General features: G+C 43.5%; 1 protein-coding gene across 1 annotated transcript in view; it reads left to right on the top strand.

Moving 5' to 3' along the window:
* anos1 (anosmin 1) overlaps positions 1-22484 on the top strand; it is a 63204-nt gene that overhangs the window by 18372 nt on the left and 22348 nt on the right. Inside the window, exons 3-4 of the mRNA XM_084160973.1 lie at positions 17025-17087; positions 17526-17748. Coding sequence (XP_084017099.1) covers positions 17025-17087; positions 17526-17748 — 286 coding nt within the window. The remainder of the gene's footprint in view (positions 1-17024; positions 17088-17525; positions 17749-22484) is intronic.

Here is a 22484-nt window from a genome sequence, read left to right on the forward strand (position 1 = left end):
CTGATTGAGACATCCTGTTGAGTCTATTTGTCATGACGTGTCAACCGAGCCCTGAGAAAAGTGATAAGTGAGGCTCACGTTACTGGCCACTGTAATATCCATCTCTTGTCTGGCTGGTTGGCTGGTGGCATAATGTAACAACCGTACCAAAGGACCAGAACAGAATGAGTCAAATCAGCTTTGTTGCCGCTTTGAGTATTGTGTTGGTATGCATGTTTCAGAAACATAGTAGTGAGTGGGATGTCAGTGGTTGGTTGGATGGCTGTTATGGGTGAAACTTCAGTCGTGAAGTATTAAGTGTGAACTGCTATTGCATTCCACAGCAGACAGACAAAGCTCCGATCTTGGCTGGGCTGGGTGTTTATTTTAGCTCATAAATAACGCAGGCAACTTCGATTGTGGGGTACATTTCTAATGCATGAACTCCCCCTCCCCCTTTTCCCCCCTTCTCCCTTTCTGGCAAGATATTCCTCCACGGCTCTTTGTTGTCTGTTCCCTTCAACTGCATTTCAATTAATAATTAAAGTGAAACTCAAAGAATGTCTGTGATACCACCTGCTAGGTTGCTCATTGTTTCCTGCTCTCTATTGAAGAACATAATAGCAAGTCTTCAACCATATAGATTTCAGCCGATTAGTGGCAGCACAGTGTTGTTTTTGTTGGTTTGAAAACATTGGATGGATAATGACATTCACAACGTGTTATAACTACTTCTCTTTCAAGGCTGTATGGTGTTTAGAGTTGACACGTAATTCAATCGCTAATTGTGCCAAAAAACATTAAGAAATGTATGTTGACTTACTTGGCATGCATTCCTCCAGGTCATCATTGTTATTACCCTGTTAATTAAGATTGGTGCATGAGCTATAAAAGTATTCCGGGTAAAATTGAATTGCTTTATGCCTTGACAGCTTATGACTCACAGCAAATGTTAGATGAGTAAATCAATTTGAATTAAATCACTTTTTGACAGCACCCCTTTTGATTTGACTGAAACCTTCCATACATATTTGCTTATTGTAGAAATGCTCAGAAAGTGACATTTTGGACCTGAATGCCAAAACATTCAAGAGATAAAGGTGGTCAAAGTTGATCCATTTTGCATACCCCACCATACATTTTACATTTTAGTCATTTAGCAGACGCTCTTATCCAGAGCGACTTACAGTTAGTGATTGCATAAATTTTTTTTTAACCATTAGACAGCCATGCCTTCATCAGTGGAAAATATCAATGTTTGGGATTGATATAATTTAAAAGCTTACAGACAGGGTTGTCAAACTATTTTATAATTTCTGGGGGGAAAAATTGTTTTAATAAAAATGATGTGATTTGTTTCACCTTTTTAAATGTCAATTATCAAAGAATGTGTAAAATCAGAATTTTTTTCTTCATATTGACATATGTTGTAGTTTACACCCTATTTTATATCATCTAAGGTTTTTGTGTTGTGCCGCTATTGGTTGAGACACAGCATGCTCTTGAATACAAGGTGGGTGTCATGTTTTGGCTGATAAATGTACTAAAATGTGAATACAATTTAAATGTCAACTTTCAAATGGTACCACAAAGATGGTTGGAAGTCCACCCGTCAGAGAATATTTACTTGAATGGGAATATATGTTTAAATTTGTCGTAGTAATTAAAGTTTACATTTCAATTTAATTTACATTTAAATGGTGTACCAGCTACACCATATGCGAATATTAAAACAATCAGAGTTGATGCATTTTTAGATCAACTTTTTTTCAAAAAGAAATAATAAAATAGTTTGACAACACTGTTTGTTTGTAAGCTTTTAAATGATATCAAACTCAACCGTTTATCTTTTCCGGTGATGAAGACATGGATGTCTCATGGTATGGTGGGGTATGCAAAATGGGTCAACTTTGAGCACTTTTATCTCCTGAATGTTTTGGCATTCAGATCCAAAAAGTCACTTTCTGACCACTTCTTCCATGGGCAAACATGTTTGGAAAGTTTTGTTTAAATATAAAGGGATGCTGTCAAAAAGTGATTTGAATTCAAATGTATTTCCCCAGATAGAAAGTGGTTGATAGATGAGTTTTGGAAAAAATGTGAGATAAAAACCAAAGATCAAAGGCCTTATGAAAGGAGTTGATTATCTCTGTAGGAAGAGAGCGATGGAAACCAGACGGTTTTTCTTCCCCTAGTCTGTTATATGACAGACATTGAGAAAGAGGCATGTCTGTGTTATCCTTACTCTGTGCTGTGAACCTATGAGAGGGCGTATGGTGACATGAGTCATGTAATCCATGGTAAACATCATAACCAACACAAACCGATGGGATGGCCTTTGAAGTTTGAGTTGTCTTGAGTCCAACCAGGACTTCAATTGTGATGAAAGGTGTGCGTGTGTGTGCTGGGGAGAGGGATGTAGAATCATGTTTCAAGTTAAAGCACTTCAGTTCATCTGTCTCCTTCTCCTCAAACCTTGAAATATCTAATCCACTCACACACTCTAGTGTGGCAGCATGCCTCGACTGCCTTTCTAAACCAGCACCTGTGTTGGTTTACTGTGAGCAGAGAGAGAGACAACCTGAGAGTCTTATGCACGACCACACCTCATCTTACTCACAGTCCACTGAAAGAACAACGTTGAAGGTTTACTGAACTCAAGGTACGCTGAACTTTATCGTTTATTGATCATGGTACAATCACTCCACCCAGATTTATTCTCCAAATCTTTACAATCCTATGAAAGTTAATGACCAGTCAATGACCTATTGGAAAGCCTTTAGAACATACCATTTTCTACTTATTCACATCACAACCCAACACTTGATGAAATATGTTTAAACTGTTCTGATTTGTTGACCTCGGCTTGTTTTGAAACTCCCAGTGTGCATCACCTGACAGGCAACTCCTCACCAGATGTGCAACTTTAATTATTTAATTTCAAATATGTCACGGATTTCACTGAGTGTTTTCTAGGACAGGGTACAAATAAAAACACTTGACTTGAATATGGATTTGGATGTACAGTGAGGGGAAATAAGTATTTGATCCCCTGCTGATTTTGTATGTTTGCCCACTGACAAAGACATGATCAGTCTATAATTTAGTGGTAGGTTTATTTGAACAGTGAGAGACAGAATGACAACAAAAAAATCCAGAAAAATGTCAAAAATGTTATGAATTAATTTGCATTTTAATGAGGGAAATAAGTATTTGACCCCTCTGCAAAACATGACTTAGTACTTGGTGGCAAAACCCTTGTTGGCAATCACAGAGGTCAGACGTTTCTTGTAGTTGGCCACCAGGTTTGCACACATCTCAGGAGGGATTTTGTCCCACTCCTCTTTGCAGATCTTCTCCAAGTCATTAAGGTTTCGAGGCTGACGTTTGGCAACTCGGACCTTCAGCTCCCTCCACAGATTTTCTATGGGATAAAGGTCTGGAGACTGGCTAGGCCACTCCAGGACCTTAATGTGCTTCTTCTTGAGCCATTCCTTTGTTGCCTTGGCCGTGTGTTTTGGGTCATTGTCATGCTGGAATACCCATCCACGACCCATTTTCAATGCCCTGGCTGAGGGAAGGAGGTTCTCACCCAAGATTTGACGGTACATGGCCCCGTCCATCGTCCCTTTGATGCAGTGAAGTTGTCCTGTCCCCTTAGCAGAAAAACACCCCCAAAGCATAATGTTTCCACCTCCCATGTTTGACGGTGGGGATGGTGTTCTTGGGGTCATAGGCAGCATTCCTCCTCCTCCAAACACAGCGAGTTGAGTTGATGCCAAAGAGCTCCATTTTGGTCTCATATGACCACAACACTTTCACCCAGTTCTCCTCTGAATCATTCAGATGTTCATTGGCAAACTTCAGACAGGCCTGTATATGTGCTTTCTTGAGCAGGGGGACCTTGCAGGCGCTGCAGGATTTCAGTCCTTCACGGTGTAGTGTGTTACCAATTGTTTTCTTGGTGACTATGGTCCCAGCTGCCTTGAGATCATTGACAAGATCCTCCCGTGTAGTTCTGGACTGATTCCTCACCATTCTCATGATCATTGCAACTCCACGAGGTGAGATCTTTCATGGAGCCCCAGGCCGAGGGAGATTGACAGTTATTTTGTGTTTCTTCCATTTGCGAATAATCGCACCAACTGTTGTCACCTTCTCACCAAGCTGCTTGGCGATGGTCTTGTAGCCCATTCCAGCCTTGTGTAGGTCTACAATCTTGTCCCTGACATCCTTGGAGAGCTCTTTGGTCTTGGCCATGGTGGAGAGTTTGGAATCTGATTGATTGATTGCTTCTGTGGACAGGTGTCTTTTATACAGGTAACAAGCTGAGATTAGGAGCACTCCCTTTAAGAGTTTTCTCCTAATCTCAGCTTGTTACCTGTATAAAAGACACCTGGGAGCCAGAAATCTTTCTGATTGAGAGGGGGTCAAATATATATTTCCCTCATTAAAATGTAAATTAATTTATAACATTTTTGACATACATTTTTCTGGATGTTTTTGTTGTTATTCTGTCTCTCACTGTTCAAATATACCTACCATTAAAATTATAGACTGATAATTTCTTTGTCAGTGGGCAAACGTACAAAATCAGCAGGGGATCAAATACATTTTTCCCTCACTGTATACTGAACAAAAATATAAATGTAACATGCAAAAATTTCAAAGAGTTTACTGAGTTTCTGTTTATATAAGGAAATCAGTCAATTGAAATAAATAAATTAGGCCCTAATCTATGGATTTCACATGACTGGGCAGGGGTGCAGCCATGGAGGGGCCTGGGAGGGCATAGGCCCACCCACTTGGGAGCCAGGCCCACCCACTGGGGAGCCAGACCCAGCCAAGCAGAATGAGTCTTTCCCCACAAAAGGGCTTTATTACAGAAATAAATACTCCTCAGCACTCCCCCCAGCCCCCCTCAGACGATCCTGCAGGTGAAGAAGCCGGATGTGGAGGTCATGGGCCAGCGAGGTTACACGTGGTCTGCGGTTGTGAGGCCGGTTGGATGTACTGCGAAATTGTCTAAAAAGATATTGGAGGCAACTTATAGTAGAGAAATGAACATTCAATTCTCTGGCAACAGCTCTGGTGGACATTCCTGCAGTCAGCATGCCAATTGCAAGCTTCTTCAAAACTTAAGACATCTGTGGTATTGTGGATGGTGGATGGATTATCTTGGCAAAAGAGAAATGCTCACTAACAGGGATGTAAACAAATTTGTGCACAAACTTTGAGAGAAATAAGCTTTTTGTGTGTATGGAAATCTTCTGGGATTTTTTATTTCAGCTCATGAAACATGGGACCAACATTTTACACGTTGCGTTTATATTTTTGTTCAGTGTAAATCAAGCTGACTTTGAATTTTCTAATGCAGTTTGAAGTGGGCCTTCTGCCATGAATATGAATGAGGGGGAATGTAGGGAACCATCAAGAGTAATGGTGCTCATAGCAAGCGAGAGAGAAAGAGACCGAGCGGGAGAAAGATATACAGAGAGAGAGAGCAAGATAAAAAGAGAGAGCACTTTAACCACAACCCCAGAGTAGGTCCTGGTGTCCAGTGGTAGCTCCTGTGTGGGTCGATAAATATGAGCGGGGCGCCTAGCAAGTGCCGCTGGAGTAATTGAGTCTGGTGGTGTGCGTGAAAAGCGCCAGGGCAGCAGAATAGATAGGAGGTGAGATTTACAGCTTGTGATCAACAGAGCCCCTCCTATCACTCTCTCCCAGAGGAGTCTGGTCCCTCCTGCTGCAGCTCTGCACCCTCCCAGGGACCAGACATGCCTCGTAAATACCCCCCCCCCCCCCCCCACCACCTCGCCTTGCCAAGCTGACGCTGAACTTCAGGACCGTGATCGACAGTTTCTACTGGCCCCAGCCATATTTTACTTTATGGGATAGATTGAGGAAAACCTAGACAATGGATTGGAAGGCCTGTTATGTATGCATAGTGCCTAGGTGACTTTATAGTCAACTTCACAGTTGAGGGGATGGATGGGAAGCTCTCACATTGGTTATCCACGTGTAGAAATATTATGTTGTAACCGTACCCATTGGATGCAGTGATCACAATATAGTGGCTATATCTAGGGGAACCAAGGTTCCAACAGCTGGACCTAAAATAGTGTATAAGAAATCATACAAACGTTTTTGATGTGACTCTTATGTGGATAATGTAAAACATATTTGTTGGTCTGATGTGATTAATAAGGAGCATCCAGACACTGCACTTGATGAATTTATGAAATTGCTTCCAATTATTGATAAACATGCACCTGTTAAGAAACTGACTGTTAGAACTGTTATGGCTCCATGGATTGGTGAGGAATTTAAAAACTGTATGGTTGAAAGAGATGGGGCAAAAGGAGTGGCTAATAAGTCTGGCTGCACATCTGGCTGGCTGACTTACTGCAAATGGAGAAATTATGTGACTAAACTTAACAAAAAGAAGAAGAAACTGTATTATGAAGCCATGATCAATGATATAAAGAATTATGGAAAAAAACGTTGACATATTTAAAATGAAATTATGGGCAGAAAGACATTCAATTCCATCTTTCATCGAATCAGATCACAAAACCATTTGATGTTGCCAAGTATTTTAAAGATTACTTAATTGGCAAAGTGGGCAAACTTAAGCAGGAAATGCAAACAACGAACAGTGAGCCATCGTATTCATGCATACAAAACAAATAATGAAAGAAAAACATTGTAAGTTTGAATTTTGCAAAGTTAGTGTGGGACAGGTGGAAAAATTATTGTTATCGATCAATAATGACAAACCTCCTGGCATTGACAACTTAGATGGAAGGCTACTGAGGATGGTAACTGACTCTATAGCCACTCCTATCTGTCATCTCTTTAATCTGAGTCTAGAGGAAGGTGTTTGTCCTCAAGCCTGGAGGGAAGCCAAAGTCATTCCGCTACCCAAGAGTGGTAAAAAGGCCTTTACTGGTTCTAACAGCAGACCAATCAACTTGCTGCCAGCTCTTGGTGTTTGACCAAATACAATGCTATTTCTCTGTAAACAAATTAACTGACTTTTAGCATGCTTATAGAGAAGGGCACTCAACATGTACTGCACAGACACAAACGACTGATGATTGGTTGAAAGAATTTGATAATAAGAAGATTGTGGGAGCTGTACTGTTAGATTTCAGTGCAGCCTTTTATATTATTGACCATAACCTGTTGTTGAGAAAACGTATGTGTTATGGCTTTTCAACTTCTGCCATATCGTGGATTCAGAGCTATCTATCTAATAGAACTCAAAGAGTTTTCTTTAATGGAAGCTTCTCTAATGTCAAACATGTAGGGTGTGGTGTACTGCAGGGAAGTTCTCTAGGCCCTCTACTTTTTTTATATTTTTACCAATGACATGCCACTGGCATTACACAAAGCCTGTGTGTCCATGTATGCTGATGATTCAACCATATACACGTCAGCAATCACAGCTAATGAAGTCAACGAAATCCTTAACAAGGAGTTGCAGTCAGTTTGTGGCCAGTAATAAACTGGTCCTGAACATCTCTAAAACGAAGAGTATTGTATTTGGTACAAATCATTCCCTAAGCTCTAGACCTCCGCTGAATCTGGTAATGAATGGTGTGTCTGTTGAACAAGTTGAGGAGACTAAATTACTTGGTGTTACCTTAGATTGTAAACTGTCATGGTCAAAATGTATATAGATTCAAGGGTTTTAAAAATGGGGAGAGGTCTGTCCATAACAAAGAGCATTTATTGACACCACACTCCATAACGCAAGTTCTGCAGGCTCTAGTTTTGTCTTATCTTGATTACTGTCCGGACATGTGGTCAAGTGCTTCTATGAAAGACCTAGTTAAGTTGCAGCTGGCCTAGAACAGAGCGGCATGTCTTGCTCTTCATTGTAATCAGCGGGCTAATATACATACTATGCATGCCAGTCTCTCTTGGCTAGGAGTTGATGAGAGACTGACTGCATCACTTATTTTTATAAGAAACAATGTGTTAAAAATTCCAAATAGTTTGCATAGTCAACTTATGCACAGCTCTGACAAACACACTTACCCCACCAGACATGCCACCAGGGGTCTTTTCATAGTCCCCAAGTCCAGAACAGGATTGTGTCGAGGCACAGATCTGGGGAAGGGTACCAAAAAATGTCTGCAGCATTGAAAGTCCCCAAAAACACAGTGGCCTCCATCATTCTTAAATGGAATAAGTTTGGAACCACCAAGACTCTTCATAGAGCTGGCCGCCCGGCCTTGGTCAGGGAGGTGACCAACAACCCGATGGTCACTCTGACAGAGCTCCAGAGTTCCTCTGTGGAGATGGGAGAACCTTCCAGAAGGACAACCATCTCTGCAGAACTCCACCAATCAGGCCTTTATAAAAGAGTGGCCAAACGGAAGCCACTCCTCAGTAAAAGGCACATGACAGCCCTTTTTGGAATTTGCCAAAAGGCGCCTACAGGAGTCTGACTATGAGAACAAGATTCTCTGGTCTGATGAAACCAAGATTGAAGTCTTTGGACTGAATGCCAAGCGTCACGTCTGGAGGAAACCTGGCATCATCCCTACGGTGAAGCATGGTGGTAGCAGCATCATGCTGTGGGATGTTTTAGTGGCAGGGACTGGGAGACTAGTCAGGATCGAGGGAAAGATGAACGGAGCAAAGTACAGAGAGATCCTTGATGAAAACCTGCTCCAGAGCGCTCAGGACCTCAGACTGGGGCGAAGGTTCACCTTCCAACAGGACAACGACCCTAAGCACACAGCCAAGACAACACAGGAGTGGCTTCGGGACAAGTCTCTGAATGGCCTTGAGTGGCCCAGCCAGAGCCCGGACTTGAACCCAATCGAACATCCTCTGAAAGAGACCTGAAAATAGCTGTGCAGCGACGCTCCCCATCCAACCTGACAGAGCTTGAGAGGATCTACAGAGAAGAATGGGAGAAACTCCCCAAATACAGGTGTGCCAAGCATGTAGCATCATACCCAAGAAGACTCGAGGCTGTAATCACTGCCAATTGTGCTTCAACAAAGTACTGAGTAAAGTGTCTGAATGCTTTATGTAAATGTGATATTTCAGTTTTTTATTTTGTATGAATTTGGCAAAATGTCTAACCTGTTTATGCTTTGTAATTTATGGGGTATTGTGTGTAAATTGATGAGGAAAAAACAACAACAATTTAATCAATTTTAGAGTAAGGCTGTAACGTAACAAAATGTGGAAAAAGTCAAGGTGTCTGAATACTTTCCGAATCCACTGTAGATCTGTCCTTAAGCTGTTCTCTGTCTATTAATGTTCTGTGTTATGTAATGTTTCATGTTTTGTGTGGACCCCAGGAAGAGTAGCTGCGGCTTTCACAACAACTAATGGGGATCCTAATAAATTACCAAAATAGCAAATGTTTATTTGATTGATCACAGTACAGTAATGAAATGAAGGAATTAAACATAGCTTGTCGTCGGAAAGCCACTCACATCTCTCCTAAACCCGCCCTATGATTGTACAAATATGCTCAGGCGGTATAGGAAAATGTCTCCTACAGTGGGGAGAACAAGTATTAGATACACTGCCGATTTTGTAGATTTTCCTACTTACAAAGCATGTAGAGGTCTGTAATTTTTAACATAGGTACATCTCAACTGTGAGAGACGGAATCTAAAACAAAAATCCAGAAAATCACATCGTATGATTTTTAAGTAATTAATTTGCATTTTATTGCATGACATAAGTATTTGATCACCTACCAACCAGTAAGAATTCCGGCTCTCACAGACCTGTTAGTTTTTCTTTAAGAAGTCCTCCTGTTCTCCACTCATTACCTGTATTAACTGAACCTGTTTGAACTCGTTACCTGTATAATAGACACCTGTCCACACACTCAATCAAACAGACTCCAACCTCTCCACAATGGCCAAGACCAGACAGCTGTGTAAGGACATCAGGGATAAAATTGTAGACCTGCACAAGGCTGGGATGGGCTTCAGACAATAGGCAAGCAGCTTGGTGAGAAGGCAACAACTGTTGGTGCAATTAGAAAATGGAAGAAATTCAAGATGACGGTCAATCACCCTCGGTCTGGGGCTCCATGCAAGATCTCACCTCGTGGGGCATCAATGATCATGAGGAAGGTGAGGGATCAGCCCAGAACTACACGGCAGGACCAGGTCAATGACCTGGAGAGAGCTGGGACCACAGTCTCAAAGAAAACCATTAGTAACACACTACGCCGTCATGGATTAAAATCCTGCAGCGCACGCAAGGTCCCCCTGCTCAAGCCAGCGCATGTCCAGGCCCGTCTGAAGTTTGCCAATGACCATCTGGATGATCCAGAGGAGGAATGGGAGAAGGTCATGTGGTCTGATGAGACAGAAATAGAGCTTTTTGGTCGAAACTCCACTCGCCGTGTTTGGAGGAAGAAGAAGGATGAGTACAACCCCAAGAACACCATCCCAACCGTGAAGCATGGAGGTGGAAACATCATTCTTTGGGGATGCTTTTCTGCAAAGGGGACAGGACGACTGCACCGTATTGAGGGGAGGATGGATGGGGCCATGTATCGAGATCTTAGCCAACAACCTCCTTCCCTCAGTAAGAGCATTGAAGATGGGTCGTGGCTGGGTCTTCCAGCATGACAACGACCCGAAACAACACACAGCCAGGGCAACTAAGGAGTGGCTCCGTAAGAAGCATCTCAAGGTCCTGGAGTGGCCTAGCCAGTCTCCCGACCTGAACCCAATAGAACATCTTTGGAGGGAGTTGAAAGTCCGTATTGCCCAGCGACAGCCCCGAAACCTGAAGGATCTGGAGAAGGTCTGTATGGAGGAGTGGGCCAAAATCCCTGCTGCAGTGTGTGCAAACCTGGTCAAGACCTATAGGAAACGTATGATCTCTGTAATTGCAAACAAAGGTTTCTGTACCAAATATTAAGTTCTGCTTTTCTGATGTATCAAATACTTTTGTCATGCAATAAAATGCAAATTAATTACTTAAAAATCATACAATGTGATTTTCTGGATTTTTGTTTTAGATTCCGTCTCTCACAGTTGAAGTGTACCTATAATAAAAATTACAGACCTCTACATGCTTTGTAAGTAGGAAAACCTGCAAAATCGGCAGTGTATGAAATACTTGTTCTCCCCACTGTATATGTAATACATTACTATGAATGATGTTGCTGCCTTTTGTTATGTCTGCAGTGCATATTGTGAAGCCTGGGTCAATCTCGATTGGTAACGGTTCACGCTTCATTAACTGAAGCAAAACAATTTTTGTGACATTTTATACAATACATTTTGTCAAAGTGTGTGTTGATCCAGCTGTCCCCGTTGGGGAATTAGCCTTTTTTACGATGGACCGAGATAACCAGCTTAGCTGCCTGGGGAGTGGAAGTTCTAAGATGCACGCATGTACACAAACACAAACACAAACACAAACACAAACACAAACACAAACACAAACACAAACACACACACACACACACACACACACACACACACACACACACACACACACACACACACACACACACACACACACACACACAGCCAAGTTTTCTCTCCCCCCACTCCCCTGCCTCTCCCAACCCTCTCCTCTCCCCCCTTCGCCGTGACAAAGTGAGGATGGTGCTGTCGCATTGGCAGCCATTCAGTCCCTGACTCTCACATCGGCCCCACAGAAAGCCTTTCAGGGCTCCACAGTGCAACAACTGCTGCGTTTTATTACAGCGTGAAATGGGGAGTGAAAGGGCTCTAAGGCTGGCCCTACTTAGCCATGCAGAATGTGTCACTTTTTGGGAAGGACGATAAGGACACAAAGGGAGAGTCGGGAGCACAAATGCTTTTGTTGGGAAACTGCTACAGCCAACTGCTTTGGTGGAGCTCAGGCCTCTACCAATAGCCAAAGTGCTTGTATACATCTGGGAGTGAAAACCGTTCAATTCAACATCATTTAGTGTACGAACTTGCATGTTTACGCATCATAGAACACTCTCATGGGGCTATTATATTAGCCTGGATGCCAGTCTTAGACTTTTTAGCTTTATCACTATCTCAGGCTGGCACCCAGGTTAAGTAGACAGATGCAGCATGTCCATCCAGCCCAATTACCCTCCTTCCCTTCCATGTTGTCTCTGCCCAGCTGAGATCTCCTACACTGAACAAAAATATAAATGCAACATGCAACAAGATTTTACTGAGTTACAGCTCATATAAGGAAATCAGTCAATTGAAATGAATTAATTAGGCCCTAATCTATGGATTTCACTTGACTGGGAATACAGATATGCATCTGTTGGTCACAGATACAGTACCATAAAAAAAATGGTAGGGGTGTGGATCAGAAAACCAGTCAGCATCTGGTGTGACCACCATTTGCCTCATGCAGTGCAACACATCTCCTTCGCGTAGAGTTGCTCAGGCTGTTGATTGTGGCCTGTGGAATATTGTCCCACTCCTCTTCAATGGCTGTGCAAAGTTGCTGGATATTGGCGGGTCCAGAGCATCCGAAACATGCTCAATGGGTGACATGTCTGATGAGTATGCAGGCCATGGAAGAATTGTGACATTTTCAGCTTCTAGGAATTGTGTACAGATCCTTGCGACATGGGGCCGTACATTATCATGCTGAAACATGAGGTGATGGCGGCAGATGATGGCACGACAATGGGCCTCAGGATTGCGTCACGGTATCTCTGTGCATTCAAATTGTCATCGATAAAATGCAAGTGTGTTCATTTTCCGTAGCTTATGCCTGCCCATACCATAACCCCACCGCCACCATGGGGCACTCTGTTCACAACGTTGACAGCAAACCGCTCGCCCACATGAAGTCATAGACGCTGTCTGCCATATGCCCGGTACAGTTGAAACCGGGATTCATCCTTGAAGAGCACACTTCTCCGGCATGCCAGTGGCCATCAAAGGTGAGCATTTGCCCACTGAAGTCGCTTATGACGCTGAACTGCAGTCAGGTCAAGACCAAGGTGAGGATGACGAGCACGCAAATGAGCTTCCCTGAGATGGTTTCTGACATTGTGCAGAAATTCTTCAGTTGTGCAAACCCACAGTTTCATCAGCTGTCTGGTTGGCTGGTCTCAGACCATTCCACAGGTGAAGAAGCCGGATGTGGAGGTCATGGGCTGGTGTGGTTACACATGGTCTGCGGTTGTGAGGCCGGATGGACATACTGACAAATTCTCTAAAACGACATTGCAGAGAAATGAACATAAAATTCTCTGGCAACAGCTCTGGTGGACATTCCTGCAGTCAGCATGCCAATTGCACGCTCCCCCAACTTGGGACATCTGTGACATTGTGTTGTGTGACAAACCTGCACATTTTAGAGTGGCCTTTTTATTGCCCCCAGCACAATGATAATGATAATGATAATGATAAAGCTGTTTAATCAGCTTCTTGATATGCCACACCTGTCAGGTGGATAGATTATCTTGGAACAGGATAAATGCTTACTAACAGGGATATAAACAAATTTGTGCACAAAGTTTTAGAGAAATAAGGTTTTTGTGTGTATTAAACATTTCTGGAATATTTTATTTCAGCTCATGAAACATGGGACCAACACTTTACATGTTCAGTAATAGTTCAGTAATAGTTTTTTTGTTCAGTAATAGTTAAACCCCATGTTAAAGACTCACGGCAGCAGATATTGTTGGATTCCGCAGCAAAATGGTGTCAATACAACTTTGCTTTTTGATTGATGAGTCACCTTTGTAATTATACAGAGTGTCTCCTATTTGCTTTGGCAAGACATCTGTCGTTGCTCACTCCCCCTCCTACTAAAATGTCAGTTCTGTGGGTGTGGCTGTTGAGAAAAACGCTGACAGATTGTCAGTTATCAGCACACCTGTGGAGAGCTCTCACAGCGAGGAACTCAAATGCTTATCTTCTTTTATGATCCTCATATCCACTCCCTCAAAGAGTGCAAAGACGTGCACAATCCAAAGGAATGCACTTCCTTTATTTGTAATTTGCCTTAGTTTTTTATATTGTATGAAAACATCTCTTTTTGGACTAAATAATTTGCCCGAAGGGGTTGTGTGTGAGACAAATATCGAAGGGGTAGGCTTCATGCACTAACATACAAGGTCGGATCTATGTTGTAATCTTTTAGCGTGGTATGCCATCTTTAATTCCTGTTGTCTTGACACGCGAGCTCAAGCATTTCAAACGCAAGTTTCAATCCATTTTCACTTTCCCTATAGATCCAATTGTGATGAACCATAAAGGGGCCTTTCTTCAACCAATGGAATGCATTCATTGCCATGCACACAAAATCTTTCATTGGGAAAATGGGCTTGATTCCGCAGCTTACATGTGTATGCTCAATGATTTGTAGAGGGGATTTTAGGCTTTTGGCATGTGCTGTGTCTGTTGGCAGAGGTTCCTTTAGACTAGAGAGACTGCTGGAGCAGAAACCATTGCCTCAACACCTAAATGTTTCAGCATGTTGTCTCTGGAAGGAAGACTGGCTGCCTATTAGTGCTACTACTGCCCAGGTATAGCCTACTGTACTGACACTGTAAATTGACTCAGAGTTCATGTACTGTAGGTGTTCATCAAATCATATTCACCATGCAGTATTGCCAGACACTTGAAAGTTATTTCAGTTTTTCCCACTGTAGAATTCTGTGAAACCCACAATGGTTTCTTTTGAATCTCCAGGGGTTCATTCTGGACTCATGCTCATCACATACCATAGTCTATACTAGTTGTTGGGGGAAATATGAACTACTGCTTCCCCACCGCCTCGGTCTCCCTTTTCTCAGGCCTGTGTCTCCTCCTCCTCCTCAGTTTCCAGGTGGTCTTCTTCCAAACCCGCTCCGTGGGAGTGGAGTGGAGTGGAGAGAAAGCGAGACCGAGCAAAGCGAGTGCTAACTGAGAGACCACAGTGTGTAATTGAGAACTGGCAGGCAACCCAAGTGTAGGGCCCTGATTTCTCCATGTTCCTCCCAGAAGCCAGGTTTACGCTTCAACATGTGCCTGCCCTACGCACTCCATAAAAAGCAAGTAAACTTTTCACTGGCAACAGCATGATAACGACAGAGGCAGCTAATGAGCTGATTAAAGACGCATAAACACAGTTCCCTGACAGAGGTGTAATTTCTTACATTGTTGCCTTTTAAGACATTCTGATACAGGTGTCTCTATACCATACCAGTAAAACATGGGCACATACTGTACGTTACGCTAATTGAATGACTCTGTCTCTATATATCTAATATGTAATGTTCTCTGAGATTGAAACAAGACATCCAGAATGCTCTGGCCAAAAGTTCCCTCCCTAGCTCTCATTTCTCCTCTCACGGAAGGTCTCCATCTCTGGTTCATCAAAGATGATTCCCACCTACTGACCAACATCTTGGACTTTCCCATACGAGGAATGCGGTGGTGGAGTCTGACAGTTAGCTGCTGGGTCTCTGTATTGGAGCTGGGGCAGAGGGTCTAAATTGAATGGGGCTGAATGACTAGCTCTGGCAGGTCTCTGGTCGCTGTGGTTTGGGCCTGTCCCAGTGGCTGTACAGAAGCAGCAGCCCAGCAGTGGTTCCTCTCTGGGAGACTCTCCTACTGGCTATAGCAGTACCACTGGTTCTGTAGTGGCCAGCTAGCAGCACCAGGAACACATCAGCCTCCAGCCACTCTATCCTATGAAGGTTCTGAACACATGCCCCTTTTTCTGCGGTGGCATCTGATGCCTGATTCCCTTGGACATGCATGAACTTTCATGTTTTATTACATTTAGCCTTATTGAGTTTGATTTGTTGAGGGCGAGCTGTTGTATTTACAGTGAGAGGAATTTGACCATTATTGGTGTATTTTCATTTTAAATTCTTCATCCGATATGTTGGGCTAAACGACTTGCTCTGCAGTCACTTCTAGGATCCTCTTTGATCCCATGCCCGCGCCAAACAGTTCCACATGTTTTGAAAAGGGAATCCCAAGAACATTTTAACTGGGTGTATCATCTATTAACCATCCTCTCTGTGTACAACTGGAAGAGATTGGGAGGGAGAGGGAGAGGGAAAGAGAGAGGCTGTATCAGGTCCAGACATGAGGTGGGGGGGCAAGATGGTGAGGGGGGTTGGGGGTTATGCTGATGCATTTTCGAAAGGAATTTGTCAAGGGCAGAAGAGCCAGACAAAAAATACTAGCTATTGAATGGATTTTGGGAGTCACGGTGACTGTGCTCTTTGCTCTATTCTGAAACGAATCTCCTTTGGCCTGTTACCTACCCTTTTTTAGTTTTTTTAGTTGTTGTTGTATTTTACCCCCCTTTTTCTCCCCAATTTCGTGGTATCCAACTGGTATTTACAGTCTTGTCCCATCGCTACAACTCCCGTACGGACACGGGAGAGGCAAAGGTCGAGAGTCGTGCGTCCTCCGAAGCACAACCCAACCTAGCCGCACTGCTTCTTGACACAGTGCCCGCTCAACCCGGAAGCCAGCCGCACCAATGTGCCGGAGGAAACACTGTACACCTGGCGACTGAGTCAGCGTGCACTGCGCCTGGCCCGCCACAGGAGTCGCTAGTGCGCGATTGGACAAGGACATCTCTGCCGGCCAAACCCTCCCCTACACTGGACGGCGCTGGGCCAATTGGTGGCCGCCCCATGGGTCTCCCAGTCGCGGCCGGCTGCGACAGAGCCTGGAATCGAACCAGGATCTCTAGTGGCACAGCTAGCACTGCGATGCAGTGCCTTAGACCACTGCACCACTCGGGAGGCCCCTGTTACCTCCTTTTGTAGAAAATTGTTTATGTTCTTTGGAAGTATGTGGGGAATCTGTAACAAAGAGGTGTGACTGCTGATTGTGGTGTGTACCGTGGAAGTGGCTGAGTGAGGTGCTTGGCAGTCTGAGAAGAGAGGGAGAAAGGAGAGTGAGAGAGACTGAGAGCGAGAGAGAGCGAGGGCGAGAGAGAGCGAGGGCGAGAGAGAGCGAGGGCGAGAGAGAGCGAGCACCCTCACCGGCTTCGCTTACACTGAGCTCTTTGATGTGGCTGGCTCTTTGAAGCACTGACACCCTTCCTTCTCCCTTCCACAGTGCCTGGAGCCCTGCAAGGAATCCTGGGACCTGAAGGACAATCAGTGCCAGGACTTATGCGAGGTACGTATGTCACTGCTGCCACCGCCTTTGAGTTGGAGTGCTCCCTCCAGAGTTCAATAGGAGAAAATTCAATAAGGGGAAAGTCTGAGGGAACGAAGAGCGTCAAGCGAAGTAAAGTGGAGGCTCTTTTTTCTCTACTGTAATGAACTGTAATGTAATGGCACTCCGTGTAAGACTGAATCAAAGCTGTTTAACTTACTCACCACTCAAACTAGTCATCAGGTTCAGTGTAAACAGCACAATCTCTGTTAGCTCACTGACCTGCCTGTTCAAGGCCTGACACACTCAACGCTACAAGTCATCTGACACACATTTTTCCTTTCCCTTTCCTCCTGTCCACCTCCTCTTCCCTTTCCTCTTCCTCCTCCACCTCCTACCTCATCCTCTTCCTCCCCCTCTCCTCCTCCTACCACCTCCACGTCCCACTCTACCCTCCAGCCCCTCTTTCCCAAGAAGCACTATGAGTGTCTGACTAGCTGTGAGTTCCTGAAGTCTGTAGAAGGGGTGAAACAGGGGGACTGCTCGGCCCCTGAGAAGGCCAGTGGCTTCGCTGCAGCCTGCGTGGAGAGCTGTGAGGAGGATGGAGAGTGCTCCGCTGTCAAGAAGTGCTGCTCCAACGGCTGCGGACACACCTGTCAGACCCCCAAGAACCTCTACAAAGGTACAATGACTCATCATAATATGACATGTACAGTACAGGAGCAGTATGTGACATCATTGGCTAGTTACTGTATTTGGTTATTCAAATGCAGTTGTAGCTTTCTGCGCCTTCAGTTTTGTCCTTGAATATTGTAAATAATCTTCTATTATTATTTATCAAGGCTATGCCTTTTTAGCAGTATGTGTTCGTGTATGCAGGATATTACAAGTTTCGTGAGTAGTGCTGCAAAATCGATTTAACTATGCAGTGAACCATACATTTAATTTGATCCAAAATAGACCAATATTTCACTTGAGTATCTCTGTCTCCACACAATCCCCACATTCTGTACATAATGTATTTTATGATACATCCAGTGTGTGAAATTGTTCCAAATCAGCTTCAGGCTCACAAAAGAACAGATGCACTGAGAGAGAGACCTCCACTCCAGTCAAACTGTTTAATGACACGGCCTGAGGTGTCTGGATGTTCAGAGAGAAGAGGAGAGCTCTCAGCCCATTGTGTAAGAGCGAGAGAAGACTCTCTCCGTGCCTCTGAACCGGGAGATGGAAGCTGGATCTTCTTCAGTTGTGTGTGTCAGCAGCACACTGACTCTCTCTGGCTGCTGACAGCCTTGGACCATAACAAGGCACAAGGCAGGAGAAGTGGAACTGGGCTCAGTGAAAAGCCTTTCTTTCAGTCTTTGAAGCACTGCAGTGACAGAGCTGTGATTTACTTTTGAAGTGCACACACAGACGTGTGTGTGTGTGTGTACGGGGTGGGGGAGTGTGTGTGTGTTGAAGCGTGCATTAATATATTCTGAGCGAATGGATGTACAGTAAAGGCAGTGTCACGGCTAGGAGATTCACAGCCTGTGTAGATGGAGAAAGATAAAAGGAGGGGTATTATTGAGGAGTTGAGTACAGGAATATACTGTACAATTAGATACACTACCAGTCAAAAGTTTTAGAACACCTACTCATTCAAGGGTTTTTCTTTATCTTTACTATTTTCTACATTGTAGAATAATAGTGAAGACATCAAAACTATGAAATAACACATATGGAATCATGTAGTAAACAAAAAAGTGTTAAACAAATCAAAATATATTTTATATTTGAGATTCTTCAAATAGCCACCCTTTGCCTTGATGACAGCTTTGCACACTCTTGGCATTCTCTCAACCAGCTTCATGAGGTAGTCACCTGGAATGCATTTCAATTAACAGGTGTGTCTTCTTAAAAGTTAATTTGTGGAATTTATTTCCTTCTTAATGTGTTTGAGCCAATCAGTTGTGTTGTGACAAGGTAGGGGGGGTATACAGAAGATAGCCCTATTTGGTAAAAGACCAAGTCCATATTATGTCAAGAACAACTCAAATAAGCAAAGAGAAATGGCAGTCCATCATTACTTTAAGACATGAAGGTCAGTCAATACGGAACATTTCAAGAACTTTGAAAGCAGAGGTAACTCTGGGTCTTCCATTCCTTTGACGGTCCTCATGAGAGCCGGTTTCATCATAGCGCTTGATGGTTTTTGCGACTGCACTTAAATAAACTTTCAAAGTTTTCCAACTGATTGGCTCAAACACATTAAGAAGGAAATAAATTCCACAAATTAACTTTTAAGAAGACACACCTGTTAATTGAAATGCATTCCAGGTGACTACCTCATGAAGCTGGTTGAGAGAATGCCAAGAGTGTGCAAAGCTGTCATCAAGGCAAAGGGTGGCTATTTGAAGAATCTCAAATATAAAATATACAGTGGGGAGAACAAGTATTTGATACACTGCTGATTTTGCAGGTTTTCCTACTTACAAAGCATGTAGAGGTCTGTAATTTTTATCATAGGTACACTTCATCTGTGAGAGACGGAATCTAAAACAAAAATCCAGAAAATCACATTGTATGAAGTTTAAGTAATTAATTCGCATTTTATTGCATGACATAAGTATTTGATCACCCACCAACCAGTAAGAATTCCGGCTCTCACAGACCTGTTAGTTTTTCTTTAAGAAGCCCTCCTGTTCTCCACTCATTACCTGTATTAACTGCACCTGTTTGAACTCATTACCTGTATAAAAGACACCTGTCCACACACTCAATCAAACAGACTCCAACCTCTCCACAATGGCCAAGACCAGAGAGCTGTGTAAGGACATCAGGGATAAAATTGTAGACCTGCACAAGGCTGGGATGGGATACAGGACAATAGGCAAGCAGCTTGGTGAGAAGGCAACAACTGTTGGCGCAATTATTAGAAAATGGAAGAAGTTCAAGATGATGGTCAATCACCCTCGGTCTGGGGCTCCATGCAAGATCTCACCTCGTGGGGCATCAATTATCATGAGGAAGGTGAGGGATCAGCCCAGAACTACACGGCAGGACCTGGTCAATGACCTGAAGAGAGCTGGGACCACAGTCTCAAAGAACACCATTAGTAACACACTACGCCGTCATGGATTAAAATCCTGCAGCGCACGCAAGGTTCCCCTGCTCAAGCCAGCGCATGTCCAGGCCCGTCTGAAGTTTGCCAATGACCATCTGGATGATCCAGAGGAGGAATGGAGAAGGTCATGTGGTCTGATAAGACAAAAATAGAGCTTTTTGGTCTAAACTCCACTCGCCGTGTTTGGAGGAAGAAGTATGAGTACAACCCCAAGAACAGGACGACTGCACCGTATTGAGGGGAGGATGGATGGGGCCATGTATCGAGATCTTGGCCAACAACCTCCTTCCCTCAGTAAGAGCATTGAAGATGGGTCGTGGCTGGGTCTTCCAGCATGACAACGACCCGAAACACACAGCCAGGGCAACTAAGGAGTGGCTCCGTAAGAAGCATCTCAAGGTCCTGGAGTAGCCTAGCCAGTCTCCAGACCTGAACCCAATAGAACATCTTTGGAGGGAGCTGAAAGTCCGTATTGCCCAGTGACAGCCCCGAAACCTGAAGGATCTGGAGAAGGTCTGTATGGAGGAGTGGGCCAAAATCCCTGCTGCAGTGTGTGCAAACCTGGTCAAGACCTACAGGAAACGTATGATCTCTGTAATTGCAAACAAAGGTTTCTGTACCAAATATTAAGTTCTGCTTTTCTGATGTATCAAATACCTTTGTCATGCAATAAAATGCAAATTAATTACTTAAAAATCATACAATGTGATTTTCTAGATTTTTGTTTTAGATTCCGTCTCTCACAGTTGAAGTGTACCTATGATAAAAAATTACAGACCTCTACATGCTTTGTAAGTATGACAACCTGCAAAATCGGCAGTGTATCAAATACTTGTTCTCCCCACTGTATTTGGATTTGTTTAACACTTTTTTGGTTACTACATGATTCCATATGTGATATTTCATAGTTTTGATGTCTTCACTATTATTCCACAATGTAGAAAATAGTAAAAATAAAGAAAAACCCTTGAATGAGTAGGTGTTTTAAAACTTTTGACCGGTAGTGTACATTCACTGTAGAGAACAGACAAACGTATAGAGCCAAACAGTTGACTGTCCTGTAAATCCAAACACCTAGCCTATGATTGATCTGTATTGGTATCAGATTTACACATTTTAATTAGCAGTCTGCTTTAAGTAATGATTGAATTCCAATCCTGATCTCCATTGTTGAAGGTGTAATTATGTGCTCACGGTGTGGAAAGAGTAATTGTTTCTGTATGTGCACAAGTGTGTTCAGGATTATCCATAATGCTGGAAGCCATTATTTCGACGCGAGCTGGGTGAAATGGAGCGTTTCCCCCGTGGAGATCGCTCTCAGATGTGTGTGTGTGTGTGTGTGTGCGTGCAGGTGAAGGTCCCCTGCGAGTGTGCGACAGAGGAAGAGTTGGTTGTAGAAAGCAGAGCTCTTTGTGCGTTTATGTCTTTTGAACACAAATACACAGAAGACCACTACAGGGCCTTGGTCCCATATGTAGAGCTTTTCTCTTGACATCAATATAACCCAGTGATATTACATACTATTCACTAGACTGTAACATCTTATTTTCTGTTCAAAGCTGTACTAGCAAAGTGGAGTTGTGAATAAGATATCTCTCCCCCCTTCTCTCCCCCTTTCCCTCAGCCATGATGGCTTGGCAGTCATTTGTGATAGATTATTATTCTGTCACATAATGGAGACCACTGAGACACCAGTGTGGAAAGGCAGTCTTGTTCTCAGCCCGTGTCCTGATGTACATCTGTCAGTCTTTACTTATGGTCTCTTTCCCTCTGGAGACACTGTGATGCTTGATCCTCACACTCACCAGCCAGCCGTCTCCCTCCCCAGCCGTTCACAGCTCCACACCGCTAAAGGATTTAAAAGATTGAACAGTGCATGACCATCCTGTGGTGTGGATGTATGTATCGCTGGCTCAGTACTCCAAAACAAAGACAGTCATTTGATGCACGTAACATGTGAAGCATATCTTCATTGTTAACCATCAGAGACATATAACCATGTATATTAATGACTCTGGGAACCATGCCATGACACTGAGCACTCATCAGTGTTTGAAGTCTATGGGAGGCAATTGTACTACAACCACCCTTTGAAGAATGTGTTGTTGGATGTGTTCCTCCCACCTTGATTGGTGCTTGTTTGCCACGTCCCTCGTAATTAGCCAGGTCATTATGACAGTGTGTGCGTGTGCACCCAGAATTATAATCCAGGAACGTTATTGTTGGAATGCACAAGACATGAATGAATGCTCAGCTCTTGATGACTGTTCAACAAGGTTAACGTCATGGTTCTGTTTTTTGGATGGGGC

The sequence above is a fragment of the Coregonus lavaretus genome, assembly GCF_964263955.1.
Source record: "Coregonus lavaretus genome assembly, chromosome: 5".
NCBI lineage: Eukaryota > Metazoa > Chordata > Actinopteri > Salmoniformes > Salmonidae > Coregonus > Coregonus lavaretus.